Genomic DNA, 25,561 nt, shown 5'->3' on the forward strand with positions numbered 1-25,561 from the left:
TATATAGTTTGGGTTGTGTAGGTGGATGAGAGGGAAATAAATATTTTATTAAAAAGTTTAATAAGGTTGAGTTGGATGAGTGTCACCACGACTGTGGGTAGTCTCACCATGTAGATGGATTATTCACTGACCCAGTGACCCCGACCAATTCACCTGAATTTGCTCTGTAAATGTCGGAATTTTAAAAATTAAAAGTTTAACTCATAACCTTAAATTTATTTAAAAAAGTGATGAATCAACTGTAGATGTTCCATAAGTTTTGAACATACTTTGGACATTTTACCGAGCAGATTATGGAACGTTTACATGCTTGGTTTCAGAAGAAATGGTTGTTGTTCCTCATCTATTTTATGACGCATTTGAACAACTATTTCATCCTTTTAGCTTTGCATTGGTTTTGCTTTTACTATGTTGCGATTTTGGAGGATGGATTGGGGGCCGGGGCTCGATGGATTTTTCACAAATACTTGGTGCGCTGAGGTTTGGATCCATGGGGAGTCTAGCTCCTTTGGTGTCTATTGTGTTTTGTATTTGAATTTTATTCGGCAAAACTTTTTGTTTTTTGAATTTCCCGTTGTAATAGACGAGTATCTTTTTCTCTCTTATATAATTTTTCTCACTAGATTTTCTCTGTAGAGATTTTGATGATGAGGCTCGGCCTTTAATTTGCGTCTTGTGTTTGCAAGGGTTGTTAGTTTTATTTTCATTTTCTTTTTCTCAAGAAAATCTCATTTAAATACTATTCATAATCGATAATACGGTAATACATAGGGATGTCAAAAAAGCTCAAAACCGACGGGTCGACCCGAATAGACCGATAAAAAAGGTGAGCTAGGGCTGAAAATCTTTAGCCCGAAAAAATTTAACCCGAATGGCCCGAACCGAAAATAGTCCGAGCCCGAGTGGGTTGGCCCGATTAACCGAACATTTTCTTAATAATTGATTTTTAAATTTTAATAGTTTACTTTTTAATTCGATAATAACATTTTGATACTTGTAGAATATGTTTTAATTTTTTCAACAGTTAATAACAAACATCTATTATATAAAAGTGAAAGAAAGATAGTCATTTATATTAAATTTATATACAATTTATATAGGAAACAAAGTTAAAGTTAGATTTTATGCAAACTTACGTTAAAATAACACTAATTTTTGTATCCAAATTAAGGCGAAATGCCATGATTTAAAAAATATGACAAATTTTTATTACAAGAATATGATTATTTATTTTTAAAAAAATTAAACATATAAAGATCAGCTTTCGGGCGATCCACATCAATTTTAGCTACCCAAAAAATCTGACACGAACTTAAGTACACAATGTGAATAAGTACGAGTTATATATTTTTTTTAAATTCAAGCTAAAATATCATCATATGGTCATGCAAAGTAAAGTCCCCTAAATTCCCTAATAATATACTGCAAGTCACAGTAAATGAACAAAGGAATTGTGACCATCTGTAAGAAAAAAGATATGATAAACCATATGTAGGTACTCGTGTTGGATGTTAGTTTCACTGTGTGGTGCTCAAGCGAGTTCTCGATTGCTTCCTGTATCAATTTGTAGGTACCTCTGGTACCTTTGACGTTTTTTCAATAAATTCTCTTTTCTTGACCAAAAAAAAATGATAAACCATATGTAAGGACTGATTGTAAAAATAAAGCTACAGAACCAAGTGGAATAAAATCCCTTCTGGTCAATTCATCAGTAACTGGGAACTATAGAAGAAGCCAAGTCTTAAGTGATTATTAGTTGACATTGATGAGTAAGATTTAGTACTGCTTTAGTCAAAAATACAAAATAGTGGACATTATCGAATCAAATCGCTATGTCTGAGTGGCTGTTACAGCCATCAGCCTTCTCAAGATTACTTCTTTCCCAGTGATCTCTTCCTCTCAAGACTTCACCTTAACCACCATTTCTGAACGGTTGCCATTGGAGTGTTCAAAAACGGGGCGTAGCGCTGGATTAATGGATTCGTTGTTCGCCAAATGTTAGACCATACACTTCGGTGGTAACTAGCAGTGGCAGGAGCATGGTACATAAGCTTCAGGAGCTGCCAAAGAAAGATATCCCAAACATTGTAAAAGCTTCTTTACAATTTTGATTTAACAGAGTATCATTCGAGAATAAAATATATAAAAAAAACCCGTCTATCCTGTTAACAACATTAGCACTTTATAGCAGAGTAGAATACTATTACGGTATCTCTCCGACAAAGATCAGCTATAGGTACCACCAACCCGAAAGCCAGTCTATATAAAGCCTCCTAAATGAGGATGACAAAAAGAGAGAAATAAATTGAACCATTATATACTATTACTGGAAACTCGAAACCATAAGAACTGGAGCCTACGTATCTGTCCCACCAATACCCAGAGAACCCATGGACTTGAAAGGAGAGAAATTTAATACAAACTGTTGGTAGCTGCAAGTTGACCAGTAGTAAAACAAGTTCTTAAACCCAAAGAAATAAAATATAAAGGGAGATTATCACCTGCCAGTACATAAATGCTTGTATAATGTTACGCTGCCACCTGTAGATAAAATTTGTGGTGAGCAAGAACATATCACAGCAAGCAATGGGAGTTTTTATTATCATTTTTAGAGAAAAACTATGAAACAAATATGAATTGAAGTAAATGTATAATGAAGGGCAACTAGAAGTACTGACGATAACAGAGATATAATCAGAAGGAACCCAAGTCCAATTTCAGCCTGTGAGGAGAGGATGTTAAGGGTAGTTGCATTGGATTCTACCCAAATGCAAGCATCTTCCAAGTATTTCCTGTAAAAGTCCCACCAAATAAGTCACTAACATGTCCAAGAAACGGCCTTCCAAAATGACAAGTGTGTGCCATGCATCAATGTTGTACCATTTTTTCGGTGGATAAACAAAAAATAAATAAACAGAAGAGAATATACAAGGTATTAAGGCATAACCCTAGGGATACAGCTCAAAGAGCTGGGAGGGCTACCCAAGAGACTTAGAAAGCCAGGACTCTCTACAGTTTCATTAAAATCTAGTGAGTACAAACCCCCATAATCCTAGCTTGTAAAAGCTTTGAGGATAGGAACAAATAACATGTGATATAATTCACCTAAGCTTTTCCAACATTTTCCTTTCTTCTCCCTATACTAGACAATTCACGAGACAATCAAACATCCACTAATGTATTTATCACAAAGAATATATTAGGGGTTATTGCTGGAAAATACCCAAAGTTTGCCAATTTTCTAGTTTATATCATGACCTTCTTTTTGCCAAAAAATACATGAATTTAAGATTGATTCTGAATCGTCCCACGGTGGGCAATTTCATCCAAATTCAATCTAATGTCGCAATGAGGAATGACAAGTCATGGAACTATTCAGATTGAATTTGGGCGAAATTGCCCTATTCTGCCCTATTACTAGTCCGCAGCGTTGCTTAAACTTGGGCGAAATTGTTGTCCGTGGGACGATATCAATCTTAAATTCATGTATTTTCTGGCAATAAAAAAAACGTTATGATATTAACCAAAAAATTGACAAACTTCAGGTATTTTCCGACAATAACCTCCATATATTACTACCCAACCCATAGCTAGCCCCATTTTAATCATATTTATGGTTCATTACAAGAGGTGTCAGGACACAGGACAATTTAGCTACCCAATCCTATTTCAAAGTTCGCATTGCAAAGCAGGACACAGGACAATTATAGCTAAGAAAGTGTATTTGGAGCAACTGCAAGACAAGTACAGGCTTTCTTACCTGTATAAGGTTGATCTACTAAAGTTAGTCCTCAGGAACTTTGCAACATATTCAAGGGCCCGGCACATTATAGGAAGTAAAGCAACTGCCAAGAATTAAATAACCAACTTATTTACCTTGAATAGAAGCATCATATATCAAGCAACAAAAGACAGAAATACCAGAAATAAGTAGTAGGTAAGACTAACATTTGAGACACAGATGTGAACTGACGAAGGTAAGGCAGTAGATTGAGTACATAAAATCTTTGGTGACTACCACCGACTGGAACCACACTTGCAAAGCCTGCAAGTTCCATGCTCTAGGTTTCTGCAAACATTGATTAGTTATACCAAGCACAAATGGTGCACTTACAAATTGTCTACAATCTAGAGCATTAGCAATTACATATTTGGGAAATGGGCTAATCTAGAACATTACCCCGTATAGAGAATACAATGAATACAAGGAAGAGCATGCAGTCCCAAAAAAGGAAAGCCGGTATGCCCGATTTGAGAGATTCCTCGGAACAATTGGAAAAATTGAAAGGACTGCCACGGCTAAGACCTGCCAATAAAACATGTAAATCAACATGAAATACTAAAACAATACTCCACCCCAAAACTAGCAGCAAACCCCATCAGCTTAAAGATGATGAAGTCTTTCACATCTCAATACCAAGGAATCTAACATACCCAAGCATTGACAGAAAATTGAATTGTTTGCTGATCCCAACGCAACGATGTAGAACTGGTAGGTGGAGTAGTTGAGGTCCCTGATGTTCTACTAGAGGACCCTACAAGATGATTTTCCATCGTTTCACATCAAAGAATAATTAGCTTCTACAAAAAAACATAAGACTGATAACACTAAATAAAGTGAAAGTTCAATCCCGTCCTAGGTAAAAGGTGGAAATTATGACTGAGAGTCTGAGACCTGAACTCCTTTGGCGAGTATCACTGGTGTGAGCAGTTGATGATGAGGATTGCTGTGTTGGGTTTGATGTTGTTGCCGACTGGGATGAGCTGCTGGTCGTCATTGGCTCTACAACTAGATCAGGATCCTGAACATTAAAAAACAAATAAATAAGAAACATGGCGTAAAAACATCAAGTAGAACTAGAAAATAAGGAAGGAAAAATGGTGAACTTCTCTTTTGTATAAAATGTGGGAAAAGAAAGGAGGCATTTGAAGGCATAAATTTTTGTTATCTCTCCTTTTCTCATGATAAATTTATCCATCAAAGTAAACGCACCCTACATATCAAATCCCTCCCTCCTCAAATGACCATAGAGAAATAAGACTCCCATGGGTTGTTTACTTTGAGTGATAGGATGGATAAATAAACATAATCTAAGCTAATCTACCATTTACATTGATGAATTGATTAATTTTGAACTTGTTTGTCCATCTTATCCTTCAAATACTCAATCCAATGCCTTACATACATGATAGAAATACATCAAGCAATAATTCTATTATCCCACTTATCACTCAACACAAAAGGTAATTCTGGCACCATTTATGTCTAGAGTCTAGTGACAATAATAACTTCGGACTACACTCAAATGGGCATTTTCACACTCATCAAAACAGTGAAGGAAGTTGAGGACGCAAATATGAAGCTCGAAAATGATAACAACCGGAACCTCACAAGCTATACAGCAAGAAAATAGTTCAATTTCCAAAAATTTCTGCATCGGAATTAAGTCCACACCATATTAAAAAAAAAAAAAAAAAAAAAAAAAAAAAAAAAAAAAAACCGAAAAATATAACTTGAACAGTGCAAGGATCTTAAATATCTTTTCAATTCCCACGCTAGAAGAAAGCATCAAGTAAGAAAGTAAAGAAAAAACAACGAAAATTAAGCCCGAAAATAAATCCTGATTAGTCTTGAATATAATCAACAAGGTTCAATCGGCGAAAAAACAATTAAATCCCGATAAAACCCTGGCGCAAAATCACATCGAAAAGAGATCTTACGATGTAACGCTGGTAGAACTTGCGCTTGTAGTGGTTGACGACGTCGTTGCGGGAGGCCAAGTGCGGCGGAATGAGAATATTCGACCAATAATCCGCCCAGCGTGAGTCGTTGTCGTAATCGTAGGCCGCCGCCGCAATTCGCTTCAACTTCTGCGGATCCTCTCCATCTCCGCCACCCATCTTGTCTGAAGCCGGTAATAGTTTGTTTGTTGCTCCTTCAAGGTAAATGAGAAGTGGGATTATAGATCTTTCGAGTCTACACTTGACGCACTTCCCCTTCGTGTTTGTTTCCGGCCGTCACGCTTTTTGTTTTCATTTCATATTTCGCCAATGAACTTTCTATATATTACCAAAAGACCCAAATAAATTTATAAATTCTAACAACATTTTTAAACAACTAGTTTTGCCCCCACGCGAAGCACCTAAGACATAATTTTATTAAAACAAAAGTTATTTTAAAGTATTTTTTATATTTAAAATTTAATCTTAATTAAAAAAAATTATTTTAAAGAATTTTTTATATTTAAAATTTAATTATTTATTAATATTATACGAGTATCAAAAATTTTATGTCATACAATATACGAAATTATCCACGCCATTTTCTCTTATACGTACAGATAACATGAGCTCTCTCTTTCTTCTTTGTTCTCAGTGTTTTTCTTAAACCTCAATTCTTCTACTGTGCAGCCACCACTCTGAAGTCGTCAACATCTTCGCGTCGTTGAATCCCTAATCCTCCCATCGCGTTGTCGAGCTGCGCCACCGAATTGCTCTCTTTTATTATTTCTGATAAGCTTCCCTCTCTATACCCGACAACCTCTTCTACAGAATTCGATGAACTTTCCAAGAGTTACAGTAGTTCCAGATCTACAAAACTTATGAGATGCAACTGCATGGAATGAAATTGTACGAATTCGTACCATCCATTTCAAAATCCGGAGTTTCAGCCAGATAAATGGATGGCCTAAATGGACCCGTTGGCACCATCCATTCCGTTCGTTCATAGATCTGCGCACATATGTGTGGCATGAATGGTACGAAATACTCCCTCCGTCCACCATTTCATGACCTAGGGGAGGAAATACGGGTTTTAAAAAAAGTGTATTGATTATTATTTGAGTGAAAAAAGGGACTCATAAAGTGTATTGTTTATTAGTTGAGTGCAGAAAGGAACCCACAAAGTGTATTGTTTATTAGTTGAGTAGAGAAAAAGTGTATTGTTCATTGGGACCCACCAATTAAAAAATATATAAATAGTTACTAAAAATGGGTAGGATATGAATTGGTGGACGAACAAGTAGGACATGAATTGGTGGATAGAGGGAGTATTTATTTAGCACCGTTCGAGGATGTTTACGTTAGCGGATACTGTCCAGCCTATCCTATAATACATGCCCAGAAATAAGGATTCACTGGCGCAACCGACGGAATCCATTTCAAACAATTGTAGATTTAGTCCAGGCATTTAGGCTTATTTCTAATGAATAAAATGTTGTTTCGAATTTGTGTTATTTCAAATTTGTGGTATTTCGTGTTATTTTCTGTTGATTCATACAACTCGTTCCAACAATTGTCTCAACATCACCTGGGACGAATGATACTTAATGGCATGTCCGTACCATTCGTTACAAGGTTTGTCGTGCTAAATGTTGGGACGAATGGTAAGAATAAGCCAGGTTGTACCTTTCGTCCCAAGGTCTGTCGCGCAAGTGTTGGCACGAATAGATCATTTTGTACCATTTGTCCTACAAAAATAGCGCAACTTTTTCAACAAAAAAACTATAGCCTTGTAGTTTGTACTAGCAATTAGCACAAATGGTATAAATATTAGATTTCACACCATTTATGTCAAAGTCTGTTGCGCCAGCACTTGTAACGAATGGTGCGAATATGTTATTTCATACTATTCATGTCAAAGTCTGTCATGCCAACCTTGGGATGAATTGTACAAATATGTCATTCTATTCCATTCGTCCCACAAATATAGCGCAATAAAAAAATTATAGTCTTGTAGTTTATTCTAACAAATCCAACTATAATTGAAGAACAAAATTCAAATCAACATTTTATTCATTTTCTTAATTTTCCAAATAATACAGGTATAAATCATATGATCAAATCAACACAAAATATTACAATTAAATTTTCATTTTTCATCATTTCCTTCACTTTCTTGCCTTGGAGGAAAGTGTCGTGCATGGACGGTGGTGATGAATTGGAAAACTAGAGATTATTGTCATCATTCCCAATACGTCTCCGGCTACAAACTCTTCACGGTTGGAATAAAATTATTTTTTCGTGCCACTTGTTCTTCACATATGTGGTACAGACCTCGGGATGGTTGGATGAATGGTGCTAATGGTTTCATTCGCACGAATTCTTGCTTGACAGATCTTGGTACGAATGGCATGGATGGGGATAATGGCACGTTGGCCCATTTCATTCCTTCGGGTGACACGACAGATTTTGGAATGAATTATACGAATTCGTAACATTTCGTTCCATATATTTTTAGATCTGAATTTGTATGTCATAATTCTCATAGATTTGGAAGTCTTGGAACTCATCTAAGATAGAAAGGGTTGTTGGAGATAGAGGATAGCGAGAGATAGAGAGAGATTTAAAAAAAATAAGAAAGTGATAGGAGTACATGGTACTATATCGGTGGCGTCAGAGCAAAAGTTTTAACGGTGCAACAGAAGGATCAGAGATTCAGAGCAGTGGAGGTGCGACAGATGAACTAGGGTTTTAGAGATATAGAGAGTGCAAAAGTAAGGGAGAGAGAGGTTGTGCATTTTTACGTAGAAGAAATAAAGGGTTGGAGTAATTCCATCCAAAACACTTAATTTTGGCTATAATTTATTGAAAATATATTTGGGGGACAACTGTTAATTTTCACTATTTTATATAACTAGTATAAAAATTGCGTTGTGTAAGTATTATTATTATGTTTGATTACATATATTAAATTATTTGCTATAAAAAATTATTATATGAGAATAAAATTTCACTAATTTAATTAGTTAAGTTATGATAAAAGAGTGAAATTGTGATAATTTAATATATTAGTAACAATTAAGAAAAAAAAATAAGATTTACATTAAATATCCCACCTAGGAGGTGGTAAACATACTAAAAAAGATTTGGATAATAAAAAATGGGCCTTTGTTTTGAAACATGATATCGGTATATTTATTCCGTCCGTCCACAAAAAATAGTCTTTTTTGTTATTTTGGGATGTCCACAAAAATTAGCATCTTTCTATTTTTGAAATTATCGATCACATGGTGGACCCTATTATCCACTTACAATACAATTAATTATCATTATAAACACAACTTTTTAAGTGAGACATTTTCTCCACTCACAATACAATAACTATTTTATTAAAATTAATGTCGTCTCTTAATAGGACTGTTTTTTATGGACGGATGGAGTACTTTTTTCGTCCACCAACAGTATTTGATGTCCACAAAAAGACTAGAAATCACCAATACTAAAAAAAAAGACTTTTTAGTTTTTGTGCTGATTGAAACTTCCATAACTTTTCGGCTACTTAGAATATATATGAAGCTCCACAATATCTTGATGGAAAGGTATCTGAACTTGGCTTTTTAATACAATCGATCGTTCATTATTTAGAGTTGAATTAAAGAAGTTATGCTCGAAACATTAAAGGGTGGTCAAGTTGGCAGATTCTATGAATTTGCTACCTTTGGATTCGAACTCAGGACCACGAATTCATCCAACAGGGTTACGAATCAACCATAGATCTTGATGATCTAAGGGCTGAAAGTTGTTTATAATTTATATTTTAAGAAGTGTTTTTATTTTAGTCATCCCCTATTTTATTAAATGCGATTTTATTGAAAAAGAAAAAAGAAAACCTAAGAAAAACCCTTGAAAGCACAAGAAAAACAGACTAAGGGCCGGGCCTCGTTAAAACCATTCTACGGAAAACCCAGAGGGAAAAACCGTAGAATGGAAAAAGAGTACCCGTCTAAAAAAACAAAAAAAGGTGGAAGAGAGCGGAAGGGTAAGTTTCCGGAACTCCGGCCTAACCATCGTCCCCAAACCAACCCAGCTCTCACCCCACAGAAACGGCAAAACATAGGCAAGATGGCCAGTTATACGCCGTCGCCAAAAAGCCCAGAGAAGAGAACTATACGGCCGGTTAGACTTCGTCGCCGTTAGCTCAAACAAGAAAGACAAACAAAAGAAAAAGAAACACCGAGAAGAGGCAAGATGGCCGGTTATACGCCGTCGCCAAAAAGCCCAAAGAAGAGAGCTAAACGACCGGCAAGACTCCGTCGCCGTTAGCTCAAACCAAACAAACGAACATAAGAAAGCAACACAGTCGGTGATACGCCGTCGCCGTGAGCTAACCTCAAAACCAAGACCCGAACTGAGGTGATAAACAAACGGCCGGTTATACTCCGTCGTCGAGCTTACCACCCACACAAGAACCGAAGGAAAAAGGCTAGTAGTTTCGGCTGGAATGACGCCGTCGCTAGAAACTACGCTGCCAAGAGGATCTCCAGCTGCGTCAACCACCCCGTGAGTAACAACCACGCAAGACCAGGAATTGGCACCGGAATTGTGAGCATGTACCGGCGAATCAACGAGCCAAACCGCAGCATCACTTGCCCACCAACTACTCGACCGAACGCTGCAAAAGAAACTAGCCAAAACACCCCCAAAAATCAAGAAAATCAAACAAACAAAAAAGCCCACCATGTGTTCGAACAAAGTACTAAGCCAACTTTGTTTCCCAAAAACCATGCAAAACGGGATAGTCTGCCATAACAGACTCACCCCCTGCAACACCTCCAAGAAGTTTACTACACTCCAGCAGACGATCCCGGCATCAACGAGAGACACGAACAAAAGAGTGAACTGCCATATCTTGTCTTGCAGCATGCTTAATTTATTCAATCTCATGTGGCCACCATCCCTCCTCCCGTGAAGGATTCGCCATTAAATCCGCCACCTGATTTCCTTCTCGATAAATATGTGTGATTTGCAGTTGAAACCAGGTCAGAGAGCTCAAAACGCCTGCCCAAGAAGCTTTAAACCGCCAAGGAACGTCCTCAGACCTCTTACGAAGCAGCCCAACAACATACGTGGAATCCGATTCAATCCAGAGTTTGTTCCAGTTTCTCGCCCGTGCAATTCGGATTGCAGTAATCACCGCCAGCAGCTCCGCTTCGAAAGCATATCCCATGCTATGCTTATAGTGAAAACATCCTCTAACCCATCCCCAGTGATCTCTAAACACACCTCCATAACTTAAGGCCCCCGGGGCACCCAGAGCAGACCCGTCCGTGTTGACTTTCATCCAGGGTGCCGTTGGAGGCCACCAACTCACGGAAATAAAGGTCGGAGGCGGCGCAGCACGGCCTTTAATTCCAATATTTCGAAGAACCATATAGTCCTCCCAACTATTGTCCATATGACCAAGCTTCTTAAAGTTCATCTCCATCTCCATGAAAGACACTCTCACCACATGAAGAAGCCGCCTCTAACAAAACTTGTAGTTATCGAAAATGCACTTATTACGTTGATTCCAAATAGCCCATATCATAGCAATAATCCCAGCCTTCCAGTACTTACTGACTTGAGTGCTCATCTTACGACCCCAAGCAAGAACCAAAAAACTATTAATGTCAGCTGAACTCAAAGCTTCCGGAAAACCAAACCAAATGCAGAAAGTATGCCAACTGGGTCGCACCGAATCACAGTTCCAGAGGATATGATCCGGCGTTTCAGCATCCCTTTGACAAAAAATGCACCAGTTCGGCATAATCAAGCCATGCTTAATTAGCCTATCATACGTCGGCATTCTTCCATGAAGTAAACGCCAGCAGACCAAGGATCGTCGGATAGGAATGAAGGGCTCCCAAATCCAAGTTCCCCAAGAAACCTTAGGAAATTTATGGCAATGATGCGAAAAGGCAAGGGCGGCGGTTACTTTGCCTTGCAAAGAAGGCTTCCAAAAACGCACATCCGAGTTGCCAATAGGCAGCAAAAGAATGTCACAAACCACCAACAGATAAGAATTAACAAATTCCTGCGTGAAATGCCAAATGCCATCAAAAAAATAATCCGCCACCGTCTGGTTGAGAGAGTTTTTCATATAGAAAGGAACTCCACATTTATCCGCAAGACGATACCCAAGCCAGTCATCTAACCAGAAGAGAGTTGAGTCACCTTTGCCAATATAGCTGAACGAATCCCAGATGAGGTCGCCAACCTTTTCACGCAGCCCACTCCAGATCGAAGAAGGAGCAACAGTTTTCACTTTGTAGAAAGAAGTGAGATATCTGCGTTTCATGATACATAGCCAAAACTATTGCCATCAATCACCCTCCACGCCATTTTCATAAGAAAACTCTTGTTCATAGTCAAAAACGACCGAACTCCAAGACCTCCTTCAGCCTTTATAGCACAAACTCTATCCCAGCTAACCGAACACGAAGGTTGCTTACTAGTATCCCCATTCCAAAGAAAATTCCTACATTTTGTATCCAAATTTTTCAGAAGAGAACGGGGCCATCTAAACACCATCATAGAGTGTGTAAGAGAGCTACTAATCACCGAATTAATTAAGCACAGTCTTCCTGCCATGGAAAGTTGAAGACCCTTCCATCGAGCAAATTTATTCACAATACGATCATGAATCGCCTGAAGATGAAAAGCTTTGGGCTTGCCACGAAACATCGGGACCTCCAAATAGGTAAAGGGCAGATCGCCAGTGGAGAGCGCCAAAATACGCGTCACTTGTCTTTTAGTTCTCGCGGCAATGCGGTCAGAGAAAATGATTTGAGATTTGGAAGGACTGAACACCTGACCAGAGATATCAGCATAAAAATTCAGAACTTTAAGCAGAGTTCGAGCATTGGTTTTCGTGGCCTTGCAGAAAATCAGAATGTCATCTGCATAGAGAAGATGCGTCGGAAAGAACACGCCTCTACAGAATTGCATAGGAACAAGATGACCCGAGCGAACACAGTTGTGTAAAAGAGCACTAAGAGCATCTTCCGCGATTCCAAACAAGATAGGCGATAACGGATCTCCTTGCCTCACACCCAAAAAAACCGCGGAGTTCACCATTATACAGAATCGAGAGCCGGGCCGAAGAAAGAATAACCTCAATCCACTTAATAAACTGGCTGGTATAACCACAAACTTTGAGGACATTAAGAAGAAAATCCCACCGCAGAGTGTCAAACGCCTTAGAAATATCAACTTTGCACGCCATGTTTTGACCCCCGCTAGACCGCCTCAAATAGTTGATTCCCTCCGAACCAAGCATGATACAGTCGTGTATCGATCTCCCGCTAATGAAACCGAATTGATTACTCGACACATGCTGAGCAGCAACAACACTCAGCCGCACCGCCAAAACTTTCGAAATTATCTTGAAGAAGAAATTCGAAAGCACTATTGGTCTAAGGTCAGCCACCGAAACAACAGAATCCTTTTTAGGAATCAAAATGAGAGTGTTGGCGTTACATCCAAGAGGCAAATAAGATTTGACGAAGAAGGTAATGACCGCACGCCAAATATCTTTCTTGATGATGTCCCAGCAATGATGGAAAAATTTCCCAGAGAAGCCATCCGGCCCCGGCGAACTGTTAGAATCCATTTGAAAGACCGTAGTCGTGATCTCTTCTTCGTTAGGAATGGCGGACAACAAAGAATTTTGTTGATCTGAAATAATCGGATCCAAAATAGCCTCAACCTCCACAATGTTTGCTTGAACATGCGAATTCTCAGTGAAAAGATTAGTGAAAAAATCCACAATGTGATTCCCAATTCTATTCTGATCAACACACGTATCACCATCAATGGTCAGGTGAGAAATGAAGTGAGGTTTTTTCTTGTACCTGAGCATGTTGTGGAAGAAATTAGAATTCCGATCCCCATCTTGCAGCCAAGCTGCACGACTTTTCTGCTGCAACAAAGAATTTTTCCGAGAAAGGATGTCATTAATGCTAGCTTGCGCCAAAATCTCTTTGTCAAACAAATCTTCAGTATAGCCCTCAACAGCAATTTTCTCTTGAATCTCCAACAGATCCTGCTGCTTCTCCATAATCATCAAATCCACATTGCCAAACGTGCTTTTATTCCAGTTCCGGATCTCCGTTCTTAATCTCTTAAGCTTGATTATAACCGTATAGATGGGACAGGAGTTATCCACCGGCGTCGACCAAGAAGCTTTAACCAAGTCCAAGAAGCCCGGATGTAAAGTCCACATATTCAAAAAACGGAAAAACTTCCTGCTGGAAGGAAGAGTCGACTGACAGCTCAACACCAGAGGAGAGTGATCCGAAGTGTTCCTCGGAAGAATCTACGAAAAGACCGTGTGCCAAGGGTTAGCGAAATTGTCCGAATAAAAGGCTCTGTCCAATTTGGATTCCACGTGCGAAGGCATGAAACGTCTCCCCGACCAAGTGTATTTCAGACCAATAACAAGAGACTCAATGCATCCCAACGCATTAATAAAAACGCCAAATTCCTCACAAGAAGTGATATTGGGCCTACAGTTGCTGCTCCTTTCATGAGCACCCTTGACGGCATTAAAATCTCCCAAAACCACAAAATTGTTCACAGCATGATTCAGAATGTCAATCCAAAGTACACGTCTTAACAAGTAAGTAGAAGCGCCATGAACAACAGCCACACGAAAGTTCTTGCTCTGCCAGTCACAGTCAACAATAACCACTTGATCAGAAGCAAAAATCAAATTCGTACGAACATCAGGTTGAGTAAAAATCTAAATGTTAGAACACATGTTAATACGAGAATTTTGAAAACAAGGAATCAAATTGAGCGATTTCTAGAAGCTACTAGGAGTCCTGTGAAAAGCAGACTTGGGTTCGATGATACCCAACAAAAGAGGAGAAAAGGAGCGACAGTGCTCCCTTAGAACAAGTTTAGATTCATCCGTGATGCCGCGGATGTTCCAAACCAGAATATTCATAAAAAACCGACTAGTTTTTTGTGGCTAGGGATTCCTCCCTTTCCACTTCTTCCGCCCAGGTTTTAGCTGCCACCTTTGTCATTACTTTGGCACTTGATGATCCCTTATTGGTAATCACGAAATCACAGGGTGTTTCTCCGGCTTCCCAAGCTTTGTAGAGTTGATCCTTTATAATCTCCATTGATTCCGCATTAGGTTCAGCTCTCATGTGAGGTGGTCTTCAGAGACGACATTTTATGTTATCAGTGGATTGATCTGGCTTACGTTCAACTCGAGCTGATCCCAGAGGCCTGCCTCTCTTCTTTGCTGTTTGCAAAGTCTCCTTATCCTTGTTTAAGCCCTCTGCATTCTTATTTTGCACCAAGTTAGCAATTCGATTGACCTTAATGTTCAGTTCCTCTCGATTCCGAGCCTTAGTCTCACTCAAGACTAAATCAGTCTGTCCTTTTTCCAAAGTATCAGCAGCTTCTATTCTTTCAACCGGGGACTCCAATTCCCTTTCTATGGCTTTATCCGGCTGTGCAGCCTGCTGCTCTTCTCCTAAGCTATTAGGATTCTGCTCCATCTCGATAGTTTCCACCTCCTCTTCATCTGAAGTCTGTTCCGAAGAAATATGTTCCTGCTCTATCTGCTGAACTTCATTCTCGCTGACAGGAATAGTGATCGCTTCCAAAAGATCCGGCCCGGAAACATGCTGAGAATTCAACACATTGAATCTGTTCTCCGAAGGCTTCGCTATTTCCTTATCAGTTCTGGGTTGCCAAGCAGATTTCGGCTTCCCGAATTGTAATTCCTCATCGCCCTTGCTTTTCTCTTTGGCAGCGTCCACCACATTCCCTTCCATGGGCTTCTTCTGTTGCTCTATCCCTCTTTCCACCTTCCTTTTAAAGCAATTATCCAAAGTATGACCCGTGATTTTGCATTTGGTGCAAAAGTACGGCAGTTGCTCAAAGCCAACCTCCACATAGAAGGACTGATCCGGACAGTCGACGTGAATTGAGTCCGGTAAAGGAAGAGCTAAATCCACCTCCACAAGAACCCTAGCAAAGTGTCCAACATCCCCATCCGCCGTAGCTCCATCCACTTTAATAGGAACACCCACCGAGTTGCCAATACTCGATATAATCTCTTTAGTCCAATATTCCACGGGTAAATAATAGATACGCATCCAAACTTGGCAAAGCGAGGAGATTTCCTATACGGATCAAAGTTTCTCACCCAATCTCGAAGCCTGAGCGTGCCCGAAACAAGATTCCAAGAGCTCTTGCGCTTAGCGTTAAATTTATCCTCGGCAGTGGTGAACTTTATCGTATAGAAACCTTTGCTCATTGGGATAAGCTTCCAATCTGACTTTGGCTGCCATAACATCTGTAGTTCTTTCTTCAGATCCGAAACCAACCTAGGTTTTTCCCCTTTTCTGAGAAGCAATCTTCCAATCATCGCATGTTGGAATTGTTTTATGCGATCTTGATACATTGTTTCTGGAATCTTGATAGAAATCACTCCGTTATTAACAACCGGTTGAACAATGTTGCAACGATGTACCAGGATACATCAGGTTTTCTAGCCATAGGTTTAATCCCCTATATATATATATATATATATATGGGCTAAAATAAGTACACTTCTTAAGATATAAAATAAGAATAATTTTCAGCCTTTAAATCATCAAGATCTACGGTTGATTCATCATCATATCGTAACAAATTTATTAGTAATTGATGTAATAATATAGAAACATAGAAAGTCAAAGCTTGGGAACAAAGGAAATGTCAAATGTTAATAACTAGGGGTTCTTACCTTATAGCCGAATGGCGAGGCAAGGAAGGCGGATGAGCGCCGACGTTGGGTGGAGGTGCGATGGGTTGAAGGCGAGGTGGGGAGAGGCGTCATGAGTGGAGGTGCGACTGGAGGCGCGTCATTGAAAGAGGCGTCGTGGCCGTGGGTGGAAGTGGGAGCTGGGAGGCACGGGTGAGAAAGGTGTTCTATTGTTCATATTAGGACTAATTCGGCATATGACCGTAGGAAGCACAGAGCAAATTTCATAAATCATATTTGTTCTAGCTAGTTTTAATTTTTAAAATAAGATCAATTCGGTTTAACCGACCGATTATCGATTAATCGAATTTTAAACGACTCAAATATTGATAGCCAAATCAAACCGATAAACTTTGGTTATCAATTAACTACTTTTGATTCAATTTCAGTGATAACTGAAAGATGATCGAACCTATTCTACCATCCGTATTTTTAAGTGTCTCACAACCCTTTTTGTATATTATAGATGAGAGTACATGTTACATGTAATGTAACTGACACACAATACATTACAAATTTATCATAATATACTAGGAAACGAAAGAAACAATTAACCACCCAAAGAATTTCATGAAGACATTCCCCGCCCCCCCAAAGAAAAAAAAATGATTACTGCATCTTCTTCTTTTTCTTCTCCTCATACCATCTTCGGGCCTCCATCTTCAACATATGATGCAAAACATCGGCCCACGAATCAATCGGGCCGGGCAAGCACCAATGCACGCAGTCATTATACAACACCACCTTCTCTTCGGGCCAATGCCCGTATCTACTCGGGTGGCCGTCGGGCCTCAGCAACATCATCTGCGTCGCGTCCATCAATCTCATCCTCTCATTCCCTCTCCCCTCCGCCGCCCGAAACTCCTCCAATTGGGTCATATACATATCCAGCGTCGCCCCGTCCAGCACCGTCTCGTTGCTCCCCAGCGGCCGCCGCCGCGTGCAGTCGCCGCCGGCGTTCCACTCCCCGCCCTCGAAGTGCGACGGCGCGAACGTCCGCATGAACGTGACGCCCGTGAAATTCTCGAGGGCCCGGAACGCCGTCCGGAAGGCCCGGCGGTAGCCGAAGGTCTGTGGGAGGTCGGTGACGTTGGGGAGCTGGCAGTAGCGGCAGCCAACCACGCGGCGGTTCTCGTAGTAGACGGCGGTGCGGGTGAACCAGTGGCCGGCGTTGATGATGAGGTAGTCAAAGCCGTGGATTTGAGAGGTCCACGAGTCGTCGAACTCGTCGAGGAAGAGGTTGAAGAGGCCCGTGTTTGTGGGGCCGCCGGCGTCCCTCTCGGTGGAGCGGACGAGAAACGGCGACCAAAAATAAGACATTGTGAAGTTGTAGTTGACGTACCTCCAATGCTTGAAGTGCTCGTCGGCCGTCGGGGAGACGTCGATCGGGTACTCCACCTGACCGTCACAAAACCATCGACTTAGCTTACCGCTATTCAACTTTACAAATACATTATGTTATACCGACAATCACAAAATGATAAATCAGTATTATCGAATATTATGTTATGTCAAGTAAGTAACTCGATTTGATTCCATGTAAGTTAGAAATAAAACTTAACTTTGTGAGAAAAGAAAGGAAAAGCCGAATCTTAGTAAAAGCTAATTGATTAGTGGAATCAAATCGAATAGTGGTAGTTCTTTGGTTTGGGTCGGTTTCAATCGTCGGTGTAACTAAACTGTGAATTTTCTATAAAAATAGTGTAAAAATCACAAAAAGTGTAAAGTTTATGTTATTGGTGTCACGTTTTTAATTTCTTTCATGTACAAAATAAAGAATAATAACTCATCAAAGTTCAGGATTTAGTGAGTCATCCCAGTATTAAATTAATCAAATTTACAAGTTATAAAACCAAATCTAAGTATATATACGTATCACAGTGCAATTTAGGTGGTTCTTTTCAACCAGACAAATTGAAAACTGAACTTAGAATACATTACTATTCGGATTCTTTAACTCGTCGTTTTTGTAAATAAAAAATTACACTTTGACAGTGATTCAAACAATTATTAGAAACGAATTTTATGCTGACGAAAATCAATCACAAAATAAAGAAAACCATATATATATCATCATATTATATACAAAAATAATATTCCACGGTGTACTTTACTTCGCTATCAATATCCATATACATGTTAGATATACTGGACATATATGCAAGAGTTTAATAGGTACAATAAAAAATAAAACAAAGAATGCAATATAGAATACGACTAATTAATATCGGGAACAAAATAATGTGGTGATTCAGCATATTCCCTAGTTTTTGGCCTATATATAGATTTTATACACTCTCGATCTATTCGATAAAAATTTAGCCACGCGAAACGGCGAAAGCACATGCACTGTTCCACTTTACAATTACATGTATGTATATATCACTATTATAAAAATAAGTCTTTTTTTTTCACAAAATTTGATAATATCTATAATATTCTTATTTATTGTATATTTTAACAAAATCTTGATATAGCTAGGATACTCCCTCTGTCCATTACTTATAGTTATAGACGTTGTTCATTTTGGTTCGTATAATTATTTTTGACTTATTTCCATAAAAGACAATTAACTTTTAGAAAGGTATGGACCCTATCATTTTTATCAATTTATTTTTTCTTCTTAATTTTCGCATCGAAAAGAAATGTGTCACAAATAATGGGACAAAAGGAATAATATTTTTTTAATCTAAAATTTCATAAATTAATTAAAACAAAATTTAACTATTTGAGTGAACTAATAAATCATCCACTACTATTATAAAGATACACGATGGCCACCAAGATAAAAAGGAAGCTGAAAATAGTCACTTTTGCAATTTGTATCTTATTATTATTAAATTAATTCACAACCACAAAATTCTTTATTCATGAATTGATTTTATTTCGGCTATAATTCACAACCACGAAGATTTTTGTTCTTAGGATTGACCTTATTTGCCTATAATTCAAAACGCTATTTAGTAGTGAATTCCCCTTATTTAATTTTATTTACAATTCATAATCACGAAACCTTTTTAAGCGTAAATTGATCGATTTTGATTACAATTCTAAACCATCAAGTTTTTTCACCGTGAATTAATTTTAATTTACATACATTCACAACCACGAAGCTTTTTAATAATATATTAAGTCTAATTCACATGAATCAGTACTTTTAAGTAAGAATTAAATGACTATCTTTTACTTTCCTCTTTATGACTATAGTGACTATTTTTTTTTATATTAACATTTAGGGCATGACTGGTATGCAGGAATGAAATGAGAATGAAATGGTGATTCCTGCATTTATTCTCAATTCTATGGTTAGTACTGTTTTTGTAATGGGAATCACTATTTCCGATGGGATGCCTATTCCCATGCATATGAGATTAGTCATTCCTCCCCTCCCCCATGATATTATGTATTCTCACGGATATGAGATTACTATATAATAAAAGTTTTTTTGTTTAATTAAATAATTAATAATAATAATAATTGCAAAAATAATAAAATAATATAATAATAAATAAATAATAGTAAAAATAATAAAATAATTTTAAAAATAATAATAAATAAATAATATTATTAATATAATAAATAATAATTGTAACAATATTAAAACAACTTTAGTAATAATATAATACAATAAAATTAATATATAATAATAATAATAAATAATATAATAGTAAAATAATAACATAATTTTATAATAAAAAAAATATATTAATATAATAAATAATAATTGTAAAAATAATAAAACAACTTAGTAATAATATATTAATAAATAATAATATTATTCCCACCGAAAGTGGTGCGTATTCCTTATTGGACTGTCCCACCGAAAGTGGGGTATTTCTTTTTTTGGCAAAAATTAGACACCCCTTATTTTTCCTTAATCACTCCCGTATTACATTCCTCTCTCCATACTTTATCACTTTATTACATTTTCTCTCCTACTTTATCACTTTATTACATTCTCTCTCATACACACTTAAAACACTAATCTACAACTCGTTTAATCCCGTGCCAAAAGAAACGCACCACTTTACGCGGGACGGATGGAGTAAAATATTTCTAATAATAATACTTCCTCCGTCCGCCAAAAGTGGGGCACAATTACTATATCGGGCGTCCGCAAAGAGTGTACCACTTTCCTTTTAAGGAAATGGTCCCACCATCCACTTTAATCTTTTAACCTTACAAACACTCTTTATTTACAAAAAAATTCACTCCAAATTCAATCTCAACCACCTATCTCATAAAGTGGTGAGACCTTTTCTCCACTACATCAAAATCATCACCAATTTTATTAAATCACGTGCCCACCTAAAATGCCCCACTTTTGGCGGATAGAGGGAATAATAAATAAATAATATTACTAATATAATAAATAATAATTGTAAAAATAATAAAACAAATTTAGTAATAATATAATATAATAAATTAATAATAATAATAATAAATAATATTAGTACAAATAATAAAATAATTTTAATAATAATAATAAATAATATTAATAGTAAAATAGTAAATGATAATAATAGTAAAACGATATATGATTAATAATAATAATAATAATAATAATAATAATAATAATAATAATAATAATAATTTATTATTATTATTATTATTATTATTATTGTATTAATTTTATTTTATTCCTATTCATTCATTCTTTGTAAATACCAACCATAGAAATCTTATACTCCCACCGTCCCTGAAATAAGTTCCTCTTTTTCCTTTTTGGGACGTCCCCCAAATAAATTTCTCTTTCTTTCTTTCCATTTTTGGACAACTACCCCACCACTAATAATACTTTATTTATTCTTACTTTTCACTTTTTCACCACTCCCAATACTAATTATAACACTTTTTCACCTTTTCACCACACTCAATACTAATTATAACATATTTTTCTCCACTATCAATACACTTTACCATTTTTCCTTAAAATCCGTGCCGTCCCCAAAGAGGAACTTATTTTGGGGACGGAGGGAGTATATCATTCCATTCCATTCCAATTATCACTCCATTCCAAAATCAATTTTATTCCTTTCTAATTCCATTTCTGCATACCAGCCATCACCTTACTATTTTCTAGATTGATATGCGAGAGAGAGAGAGAGGGAGAGAGAGATTCAAACAAATATACCTTACCATTTTCTAGATTGATATGCGAGAGAGAGAGAGAGAGGGAGAGAGAGATTCAAACAAATATACCTTATACAATATTGTGTGGGGGCAGGTGTGTCATTTTCGAAACAATAGTATATAGTATATACACTACTAGAGAAGAAAACACCAAAGTAGGATAACACTACAGTTGTTCATGTGGGTGTGGGGCGTTGGAATTTGGATTAAATTAAAATTTCGGCTTCAAAATCTGGAAAAAGGACAAATTCAACTCCCTATTAAACAATTGGCATTGCAGATCTAGAGATCATTGATGTGCTCACGTTGCCAAGATTGGATTCCCTCTAAACTATTTTTTAAATCCATTTTTATCTATTCCCGGAAAATTAATGACCAAACATTTACACTAGCAAAGACATCACAATTGTTTGTTTGTTTTTTTTTTTTTTTTTCTGCTCATATTGTGCTTGCGAATAAATAAAAATTTATGGTTGTAATGGAAAACATTATTCAATTATGCCGTACATGATCAAATTGTCTTACTACAGAGCACATCAATTATCTTCTTGCCCAATAATTTGTACTCCCTCCGTCCCACTAGACTTGGCACTTTTGAGTTGGGCACGGAGATTAAGAATAAAGGGTTAAAAGTGTAAAGTAGGTAGGGTTCACTTATTTTATGTGAGTAGAGAAAGTAGGGACCACATACTATTTTAGGAAAGTGCCAATTCTAGTGAGACAAACAAAAAAGGCAGGCAAGTGTGCCAAGTCTAGTGGGACGGAGGGAGTATAATTCAATACTCAATGAAAATTTAAGTGCAATTATAACTTTTTAATACGATGTGTATATATAATTACCTTTACTATTAATATTTATTTTAATGAATTCGAAAAGAGATAACCTTACACATGCCACTAACTAATTACTGAATCAAGTTCTCTATATTATTATAATAGACCATCTGAAAAAGCATATTATCTTTGTCCAATTTCGTATTTTGAAACAAAAATATCCATTGTGTACATGCCAAAGGAATCATAGTACTGTTACGGAATAATTAAATATAACAATTAAGAATCATTATGAGATATTGACGAAACTACTGAAAAGAAGCGGATATATATCCATACAGTCTTTTCAGCTTTTATTTCCAGAAATAATTGATCTTAGCTGGCTAATTATAGGATGATTGCAACTTCTAATAATTTATTTTGAGGCTTCTAATAATTAAGCCAATAATTTCCCATAATTTACCTAAAAAACAAATGATAGAGACCTTTATGGGGTCAAAAAATCACGATTGTCCGCCTTAGGTAAACTAACCCGATTTACTTATTTTACATAATTTGAACTGCTAAATTACAGGTTAACTAAAACATATTGATGGTCACGTCATGTATGTACAAAATCATGTGTTATGATCTACACGATATATATCTTTTATCTCAAAACTTGTTTAGTGCTCTCCTTAAATACGATACGTCGAGTCAATATTTATCAGAATTAGCCATTTATATAATATAATTATAATTTTAAATTAAGATACTATTGATGAGACAGTTTTACACAGAGCCTCTCTCTAAAATTAAGTGACACTATCCATCATGGGAGAGGATCAATTTTTTTCCTATGTTAATTAACTAAAAATTAATCTGAACCATTAATCTTCGTATGATTTTGCAATTGTCGTAAAAAGTAGTAATATATATATATATATATATATATATATATATATATATATATATATATATATACAAAAATATTATTTTTTCTGTCCCATTTTCTATTTTGGATTGTCCGGTTAAGAATGTCGCTTACTTTACATCTTTATCACATAATTCTTTTTTGAGATATTTCAAATAGGAGAGACGGACTGATATACATGTATACACAGAATTAGTAAGAAGGAGATAAGTTTTGATAAGCATATAAGAAAGGAGACGACGATACCCGGGAGAGGAGGCAGATCATGGATTGCATCTGGTTCCTCCCAACAGAATCTCCGACGAAGGCCAAGGACTTGCCGCGGACGATATCGAGGAACTGGAAGGGGTTGAACAACGGCAAATCGCAGCCGTCGGGCTTCCACCTCCACTTCATGAACTCGGAATCGGGGCGTCCATATTTCATGCAGTTTTGGTGCTCGTGGATAGCCCAGCACGTCTTGTTCGTGTAATACGGGGCCTCCGGGTTCCGGATCCATTCGCCGCTGAAGATATCACATTTCTCGCGGCTGTCGATTATCTTGATATCTTGTGCGGGAGGATTATTGTTGGGAGGCGTCGATGGCGGAGAAGAGTAGCGAGGCTTGTTTACGCGGATTGCTATCACGACTATTATCGCTGCCGCTGTTAGTATCCAAATGATTTTTGTTCTTCTTTTCAGATTACGGGCTTTTCGGAAGGGGTGAAGCTCCATGCTTTTGGAGCTTCAACTTTGGGGGAATGAGTAGTTGGGAAATGCCTTGAGCAAGAAAGATGGCCGGGCTTTGTTTGTATATATGAGAGAGAGAGAGAGAGAGCGTGGTTTGGTTGTGTTTTGGAAAATAATTAAAATAGTATCGGGAGGTCGCTGTAGACGAGTTTTCATTAGCAGGAATTTTGTATAATTTTTTCTAATTTTTCGGCTTATAATTAATTAGAGCTTCGGATTGTATTTTGTGATATAATTAGTAGGGCATGCGATTGAACAAGTTGAACTAATTACTTGGAATAACATGGCATATTTTTGACTTTAATGTAGTAGCACTTAATTAAGCGCGAGGACGCAATTAATCAAAATGATTTTGGACGACTTGGCAAATTATTGGATTTATATCATGTTTGAGCTCGAGAAAAAGGCAAAACAAATCCATGAAGCCTTGACGAAAGAATTGGAGGTAAATTATTAATTTTAATTGTGAAAAAAGAAAAGAAAATCTATGTTTGTTTAAATTCTTGAAGAACACAAATATAAAGAGTGAGTTCAAATGAAGAACACAAAATTCCTTTGTGTTAATAATTTGCACGGTTGGCATATTTTGTCTTTACTGTTTTGCAAAACTAACATTTTTGTCTCTAACAAGTTACAGGGCTGCATGGCAGCGCTGAAATACTTTCTCTGTAGGCATCGCTAAAATACTTGGTCTCTTTATTGTGAAGTCCTTTTCCTATATTATGTTATGGTATAAAAACTTTTCATCTTAAATCATGAGTTGCAAGAAATCATGTATGCTTAGCGGACTCGGGAGAGCAGCACATCGCTGACTTTACACAATACACCACTAGTTGAACACGAAGAAAGACACAGTTCAACCAGACTAGGGGGGTAGCTGATGAGGACTAAATCCTCCATCTGCGTTGTGCTTAACAATACTGAAATATATCTCTCAATTGTTGTTGTTATTATTATTATTATTATTATTATTATTATTATTATTATTATTATTATTAGAGCTTCCCAGCGCAGGTCTAATCAAATGTCTCAGATAAAGAGTAAGAAATCCACCTACGTAGATGGAATGAAGAATTATTGTCTACTTGCGCAGACAACAAGAAGCCTACCTGCGTAGACACGAGAAGCTTACCTGTGCAACAACTAGTCAACGACTCGATCAACAGTCGGCGCAGATGACGTATGGTAATTGAGCTCCCAAAGTGCCTGCGCCGTCAAGAAGTAATTGAGCTCCCAGCGCTGAAGACTCAAGTCAGAGACAAGAATTAATATAATAGGGCTTAGGCCCAATTATCTAAGTTAATGGGCCTAAAGGCCTTAGGTTTTATTCATATGCTTATAAATATAGGTTTTATCACTAGAATAGGGAGGATGATTCATGCTACTACACTTTTAAATTGTAACTCTTATAAGATAATGAAAACTTCGAAGACCCGTGGACGTAGATCTTATGATCGAACCACGTAAAACCTTTGTCTCGTTTA

General features: G+C 37.2%; 3 protein-coding genes across 3 annotated transcripts; all 3 read right to left on the reverse strand.

Annotated features, from left to right (window-relative positions):
* Positions 1 to 1,680: 1,680 nt before the first annotated feature.
* On the reverse strand, positions 1,681 to 6,121 carry LOC130988643 (uncharacterized). Its single transcript, XM_057912538.1, has 9 exons — positions 5,722 to 6,121; positions 4,676 to 4,802; positions 4,435 to 4,535; positions 4,181 to 4,306; positions 3,949 to 4,069; positions 3,761 to 3,845; positions 2,679 to 2,792; positions 2,502 to 2,541; positions 1,681 to 2,060 (listed from the first exon to the last, which is right to left on the reverse strand). The coding sequence occupies exons 1-9, from the start codon at positions 5,899 to 5,901 to the stop codon at positions 1,908 to 1,910; spliced, it is 1,047 nt and encodes a 348-aa protein (XP_057768521.1). The 5' UTR covers positions 5,902 to 6,121; the 3' UTR covers positions 1,681 to 1,907.
* An 8,809-nt stretch (positions 6,122 to 14,930) lies between these two features.
* LOC130990486 (uncharacterized) lies at positions 14,931 to 16,150 on the reverse strand. The gene is made up of 2 exons (XM_057914715.1): positions 15,929 to 16,150; positions 14,931 to 15,836 (listed from the first exon to the last, which is right to left on the reverse strand). The coding sequence occupies exons 1-2, from the start codon at positions 16,148 to 16,150 to the stop codon at positions 14,931 to 14,933; spliced, it is 1,128 nt and encodes a 375-aa protein (XP_057770698.1).
* Positions 16,151 to 16,957: 807 nt separating this feature from the next.
* LOC130988644 (protein trichome birefringence-like 19) lies at positions 16,958 to 24,339 on the reverse strand. The gene is made up of 2 exons (XM_057912539.1): positions 23,595 to 24,339; positions 16,958 to 17,926 (listed from the first exon to the last, which is right to left on the reverse strand). Exons 1-2 carry the CDS (start codon positions 24,060 to 24,062, stop codon positions 17,138 to 17,140), a joined length of 1,257 nt encoding a protein of 418 aa, XP_057768522.1. The 5' UTR covers positions 24,063 to 24,339; the 3' UTR covers positions 16,958 to 17,137.
* Positions 24,340 to 25,561: the final 1,222 nt, after the last annotated feature.

The sequence above is a fragment of the Salvia miltiorrhiza genome, chromosome 6 (genome assembly GCF_028751815.1).
Source record: "Salvia miltiorrhiza cultivar Shanhuang (shh) chromosome 6, IMPLAD_Smil_shh, whole genome shotgun sequence".
Lineage (NCBI taxonomy): Eukaryota > Viridiplantae > Streptophyta > Magnoliopsida > Lamiales > Lamiaceae > Salvia > Salvia miltiorrhiza.

Coding starts and splice junctions, on each gene's coding strand:
- LOC130988643 (XM_057912538.1), bottom strand. CDS start 5,901: ATGGGTGGCGGAGATGGAGAGGATCCGCAGAAGTTGAAGCGAATTGCG. Junction 4,803..5,721: donor AGTTCTACCAGCGTTACATC/GTAAGATCTCTT, acceptor TTTAATGTTCAG/GATCCTGATCTAGTTGTAGA. Junction 2,061..2,501: donor AAGCATTTATGTACTGGCAG/GTGATAATCTCC, acceptor TTTCTTTGGCAG/CTCCTGAAGCTTATGTACCA.
- LOC130990486 (XM_057914715.1), bottom strand. CDS start 16,150: ATGATTGGAAGATTGCTTCTCAGAAAAGGGGAAAAACCTAGGTTGGTT. Junction 15,837..15,928: donor CGCTCAGGCTTCGAGATTGG/GTGAGAAACTTT, acceptor TGGACTAAAGAG/ATTATATCGAGTATTGGCAA.
- LOC130988644 (XM_057912539.1), bottom strand. CDS start 24,062: ATGGAGCTTCACCCCTTCCGAAAAGCCCGTAATCTGAAAAGAAGAACA. Junction 17,927..23,594: donor TGATCTGCCTCCTCTCCCGG/GTATCGTCGTCT, acceptor TGTGACGGTCAG/GTGGAGTACCCGATCGACGT.